The 6,683-nt window shown below is 39.0% G+C and overlaps 1 protein-coding gene across 1 annotated transcript; it reads left to right on the top strand.

Annotated features, from left to right (window-relative positions):
- Positions 1–4,610: 4,610 nt before the first annotated feature.
- LOC110034005 lies at positions 4,611–5,942 on the top strand. Its single transcript, XM_020738228.1, has one exon. It carries the CDS (start codon positions 4,611–4,613, stop codon positions 5,940–5,942), a length of 1,332 nt encoding a protein of 443 aa, XP_020593887.1.
- Positions 5,943–6,683: the final 741 nt, after the last annotated feature.

Consider the following 6,683-nt stretch of genomic DNA (forward strand, 5'->3'; position numbering starts at 1 on the left):
TAAACAACCTACATAAATAAAAGTGGTCAGGCCATTAAACTCCCCCAAAGATAAGCTTAAATAAAGGAACTGCTCATTGTCCCTAATAACAGAACACTAAATTTGATTTCTACATAACAACCATATTTTATTAATCAAATTAGAGAAAAACTAAAAACCATAGAACTTATTGATAATTCTCTAGAGATGTTTAGAAACCAAGTGTTCGATAATAGCATTAATCCAAAATTTATCCTTCCTATTGAGAGCAAGAATTCTATTAAGAGATCTAAGATGAGCCAATCCCCTAACATTCCAACACAGAAATTTCATCATCCAAAGGAAGTGGATTTCCCCCTCCTTCTAGTTTTGACCCCAATAGGAGCATGCTGAGAAGATCCCTTCCCCACCGAGGAAGGATTACTAACAAAATTCTTTAGTTCCTATATAGCCTTCTTTTTATTTTTAGATTTTTGGATTTGCCAGTCCTCTTCTAAAGCCAAATTCATCCGCTTTATTAAATTATCATCCAGAGAGCCTGCCCATTGAGGTTCTCCATCATCCTCTTGGGACACCTCAACAACAGGTTGAGTAACCAGCATGTGATTATTAACCACCTCTTCACTAAGCACAATCTCAACAAGTTGGGGAACCCTCTCCAATAAAACTTTATTAGTTTTAACAGCTTCCCCAACATTATATTTAGTGTGTTGTGAAGCCTTACCCTAAGAACTAGTCACAGGAGCCCAAGCAATGGAATTCAAACCAACCCTGAATGGGTTAGAATCAGACACCACAACCTCTGCACCTCTAGAAGGTTCAATATCTTCATGTTTATCATCATTTGATTCATTCTCCACCACAATCCCCCTCTCTTCCCTTTCCCCACTGGCTTCCTAACTTTTTCTCAAGCTTGGATGGAGTCTGAAGCATTTGTTATCAGTATGTCAAAACATTTTACAATGGTGGCAGTAATAGGGTCTTTGTTCAGCAACAATCTTTTGCCATTAACCATTATGTTCAGTACCAGGCCAAATCTCCTCCACAACAGGGAGAGTAATGTCCCTTTAAAATAAGATCCTAGCCCTTGATGTTCTGGATAGATTAAATGGGCACATCAAGTTTGAGAGGTCTCCCTAAAGCCAAACCAATATTAAATAGCACCTTATGATTGAAGAAATGCAGCTTAAGACCAGGCAGCTTGAACCAGATGGGAACAATAGGTAATTCTTTGCTTGGATCAAAACCTGGTGTCCACTTAAGAAGCTTCATAGAAATTCCTTCTATTAGTATGGATTATTTATAAAATAGTCTACCATAGTATTCTTCTCTGGATAGGTTTATTAGAATGTGTCTACCTTCCAATAAACCCACTCTCCAAGCCCCATTGAATTTCAGACAGTCAAAAAATTTCCTAATAAATTCCATCTTGGGGTGACCCAATTGGAACTTCTTATCAGTAAGACCCTGGATGTCTTCTTCAGAGTAAAATATGGCCATTTTTCGCCCTTTCCTTGCAATAGGCTTAAATAAGGGGTAAGCACCCTCATGGTAAGCTTGAGGAAAGACTAAATCGTCATAATTTTTAATGGTCTTGAAACCCTTCCTCACTTTTTCTGCAAAAGTGGCCTTTGACCACTGGATATTAGTAGCCAGATCTTGATTTTTTGGTTTAGTCATCAGTGAGCCCAGGAGAAATAGGAGAGAATAAGCAACACTCTAAAAATGAGTAGATTAAAACCTTCAACCACCTAATGAACATATAGAGCCAGCAAAATTAAAAGAAACAAGATGAAAACCTCCAAGCACGCCAAATTTTAAAACCAAGACCAGACCACAACAAGAGGAAGCTCCACAGCAAGAGGAAAGCTCCACAGCAAAAGCTTCCACTAGAAGCCCCAAAGCAATGGAACAGTAATATCTGAAACACCAATAGCCCAGGAAGAGGGGAAAGCTTAGCAAACACAGAAGAAAGCTTAGCAAATACTCCAAAAACACTAAAGCAAAAAATATTAGGCAAAGCAAACCAAAATCAGCTTCCCAAACTTGACAGCATTCATCCATTTCACAGAAACCCTAACAGAGCAAAGGGAAACCGAGCCATCATTCTGAAATATATATATATATATATATATATATAACAGGATGCTGGCGGCTAAGGAGGGAAGTGCTCTGTTAGGGTTTCTGGAACCATGGTGAGCTGCTGGTGGTCTTCCTGGGGCTGTTGCTTTCATCAGGGTGCCTTGTTCTCCTCTTTCTTCACTTTGAAGTCTTTCCCCATCACTCCTCTCTTAGGCTGTGGTGGTCCTTTCACTGCTTCTTTGGTTCTTCATGGGTGGTGGCTTTGTTAATGTTCCATTGGAGGCCTCCTGTTTTCTCTGGCTTTTTATGCTAGCCTCCTGCTTTCTGTCCTGTTCTCTGTTTCTTTACTCAAAAATTTCTGGTTTTTCTCCTTGTGGATGGTGTCATGGCCACTCCCATAGATGTTCACACTGATTCCAGTTGGACTAAGGCTACTTATGCAGGGATTGTTGGAAGAGCTAATGACACTCTCTAAGATCCCACAAATTTAATCTTTCCTCAAGATATTCATAATGCTGTTGCTGGCAAAGGGATCTGCCCTTGCATTAACCCCTTGGGCTCCAAAGATGGAGAAACTGCAGTCTATTTCTATGTAGCTGAAATTGCTTCACTGAGCGAAGAAGTTAAATTCACTCTTGTTGGAAAATTCCAGTTGGGTCATCCCAAAATAGACCTTATTAGGACCTTACCCAAAATGGACCTTGTTATAAGCTTCTTTGATTCTCTAAATTTCATTGGACAATGGAAACTTGGTTTGATAGATGACAGACATCTTCTTATCCAACATCCAACTCACAATGGAAGAAGATTATGTTAGGCTATTTGCTAAACAAGTTGTTTCTATATCAGGAGTTACAATGAAAATCCAGAAATGGACTAGAGACTTTGATCCATCTAAGGAGCCTATTGTGGTCCGAATTTGGTTTAAGCTGCTGGTCTTCCATTACCTTACTTCAAGCTTAATGCACTTTTTAACATTGGGAGAGCACTTGGTACTCCCCTCAAGGTTGATGCTCCTACTTTCAATAAGGAAAGACCTGCTCTTGCTAGAATTCAGGTGGAAAGAGACATTACTCTCCCTGAGATAAAAAGGATATTGATTGGTTCTGATAAAGAGGGGTTTTGGCAAGATATAACTGCTGAACAAAAGCCTTTTTACTGCCAACACTGTAAAATGTTTGGTCACACTGTTGAGAAATGCTATAGGCTCCACCCTCTGACAAAAGAACTATCTATGAATCCAAGGGTAGCTAGTCACGTTTCTAATCAGGGACAAAGCAATCATACCACTACTGTTAATACCACTACTATTAGTCACAGGGAGACTGGGCAAACCAGTAAAACTCCTTCTGATAGGAACACTAATCCTCCTGCTTCTTTCCCCTCTGGTGATCAATTAAGGGAATTATATGAACCCCACAACAACTTGGAATCTTCTCCAGGTTGTGTGGTGAGGGTTGAACATAATGAAGTCAGAATTATTACCCCTCCATCCCCCACACTTGCTGAAAAAGGGAAGTGTGTTTTGGAAAATCCTTTGTTCATTGAGGCTGGATGCTGCTGTTGTTGAAGTACAACAGGCTTTGGGAGCTGATAGGCAAAGTCAGAAAACAAGGAAAAAGAATGTGATGAAAAGTTCCCCAATTAATGGGGTTACTCCTAGCATTGCTGAGGCTGATATCATGCATTTGCAACAGGTCATGGAAGAAGATTGGGAAATTCAGAAAACCAGGAAAAAGAAAAAGCAAATTTCTGAGGTGCAACAACTTCTACAAGGAACAAACTCTCCTATGAAGGATGGGAAGGCTAAGACTCATTTTGTCTATACCTCTATTTATAATAGATGAAGAACTAGGTCAAGGTCCCAACCTTCTATTAATTTTCTCCTATCAGTGATTAGTATTCCTTTTGGAATGCTAAGGCTCCCATGATTAATATATTGTGTTGGAACATTAGAGGAGTGGCTCACCCCTCTTCTCTTTTGAGATTAAGACATCTCATCAAACTTCACAAGATTTGGTGCTTTGCAATTCTTGAACCTATGGTCACCAAATATGCTCAAAACATCATCAACAAGTTTTCCAAGTTTATTTTTTATGCTAATTCCACTAATAAAATCTCGCTATTTGTCAGACCTGAAATTAAGTGCAGTTTACTTGTTAACCATCATCAGTTTCTTCATGTTCAGTTTGCTATTGCAGCATAGGTGGGATTTGCATCTTTCATCTAAGCTAGCAGCCTTCCTAGATACCAGCAAGAATTGTGCCATGAGCTAATGACTTTGGGACAAGATATTAACTCTTTCTGGATTTTGGGGGTGACTTCAATTGTATCACTTCTCCAATTGAAAAAAAGGGGGTAAAGCCCCTTTACTCTCTCCAATAGCCAAATTCAACAACTTCATCAGTGATGCTGGTCTTTTTGATCTAGGATTTCAAGGTCCAAAGTTCACTTGGAGAAGAGGCACTTTATGGGAAAGATTGGATAGACTGTTGGGCAACTCTTTTTGGTTTCAAACCTTCCCTTTCTCTACTGTCACTCACCTTACAATGGCTGGATCTGATCACAGACCTCTCCTTTGTTCCATACAGAATACTGCTAGACCAACATATACACCTTTCAGATTTCAGAATATGTGGACTCTTCATCCTGATTTCATTAAGGTAGTGGAAAATAATTGGAATTCCAACCTGCATGCTGACCCCTGGATCAGATTATGGCTAAATCAGAAGAACTTAGCCTCTCATCTGAAAAAATGGAATTGGGAAAGATTTGGTAATGTGAATGAACAGCTGGAGGCCATCCAAAATGAAGTCCATAACTTGGAGGAAGGCTTACTAATGGGGAGGAACTCTGAATATGAAGTTCACCATGCCAATGAGAGACTGCTTGCACAAATCAGATACCATGAATGTTTCTTACAACAAAAAGCTGTTGTCACTAAATTTACTGATGGTGATAGAAACACTAGATACTACCATGCTTGTATCAACCATAGAAGGAAGTGCAACATGATTTTAAACATAAACAATATCAATGGCAGGAAGTTAATCAATGCTGATGAGATAGCTTATGATGTAGTCCAACATTTCCAAAAGTTGTTCACCAATGAGCTGGATTTTAGAAGTCCTATAGAAACTGAGATGTTCACTAACTGTCATCATTATGCTCATAATTTAAATCTCACTAGTACCCCTTTGGAATATGAGATAAAACAAACCTTAGATTCCATTGATGGCCTCAAAACTGCCAGACCTGATGGCTACACATCTACCTTTTATAAAGCCACATGGGATAGGACTAAACAAGAAATTATTCTTGCTGTCCAAAACTTCTTTCTTGGTGTGGACCCCCCTAAATATTTCAGTACTTCCACCATCACTCTGATACCTAAGAATCAAAATAGGAAAACTTGGGGGGATTACATGCCAATTAGCCTAACCAATGTGATCTCCAAAATAATCAGCAAAATCATTGTGTTTAGGCTGCAACCCCACCTTCAACATCTCATTAGTGACAACCAAGTGGCTTTTTTTAAAGGGAGGAATATTACTGACAACATCCTTCTTTCACAAGAACTCCTGCTAGATCTTGTCAGAAATTGTAGAGGACGAAATGTCATTTTCAAACTGGACATAAGCAAAGCCTATGATACCATTAATTGGGAATTCATCCTTGATACTCTTTCTGCTAGAGGCTATAATGAAGAATTTATTAATTTGATACACAGATGGCTTAAATGTAATGCACATTCAATTCTGATCAATGGCAAGTGTCATGGCTTCTTCAATGCTACAAGGGGGATCAAGCAGGGAGACCACTTGTCTCCAACCATTTTTATACTTGCACTGGACTACCTTTCAAGACAGTTGAATATTTGAATAGGCTGGTTTCGAATTCACCTCATTTGGCTTTCCATCACAGATCTAATATCCTTATAAGCCATTTAGGTTATGCTGATGACATTATTATTTTCTCCAATGCTGCCAAGAATTCTATCAGGAGGGTATATAATTGCCTTCTCCACTTTTAGCATACCTTAGGTATAGCACTCAACAAACAAAAATGTCAATTTATTATTAATAAAAACTCCACACCTCAGCTCAAGCACTGAATTTTCTAAAATACTAGATTCTTCTATGCCAACCTCCCTATTAAATACCTTGGAATACATCTACTCAAAGGCAGAACTAGACAAATACATTTCCAAGATGTCATTGATCAGATCAAAGCACAACTTGAACATTGAACTAACTCTTTCATCTCTAATGGTGGAAGGATCACTGTTTTGAGGAGTATTCTCACTGCAATGCCTTCTTATGTCCTTCAAATGTTCTCCATGCAAAAGGGTACTCAAGATTCCAATGGAAGGATCTTCAACAAATTTCTCTGGTCTGGTCAAAGGAAGCAATTTCACTGACTCCCTTGGCAGAAATTATGCAAACAAACCTTTACAAGCTGGTGGGGCCAGAAATTATGCAAACCTTTACAAGCTGGTGGGCTGGGCTTTAAAGACTTCCAACACCTGGGTTTCATAAATCATTCAGGTCCCTGGATCAGATTCAGGTCCCAGGATAGCCTTTGGGCTAGATTTCTAAAAGGGAAATATTGCAAATCTTTAC

This window comes from Phalaenopsis equestris, unplaced genomic scaffold, assembly GCF_001263595.1.
Source record: "Phalaenopsis equestris unplaced genomic scaffold, ASM126359v1 Scaffold001323, whole genome shotgun sequence".
Taxonomy (NCBI): Eukaryota; Viridiplantae; Streptophyta; class Magnoliopsida; order Asparagales; family Orchidaceae; genus Phalaenopsis; species Phalaenopsis equestris.

Coding starts and splice junctions, on each gene's coding strand:
- LOC110034005 (XM_020738228.1), top strand. CDS start 4,611: ATGGCTGGATCTGATCACAGACCTCTCCTTTGTTCCATACAGAATACT.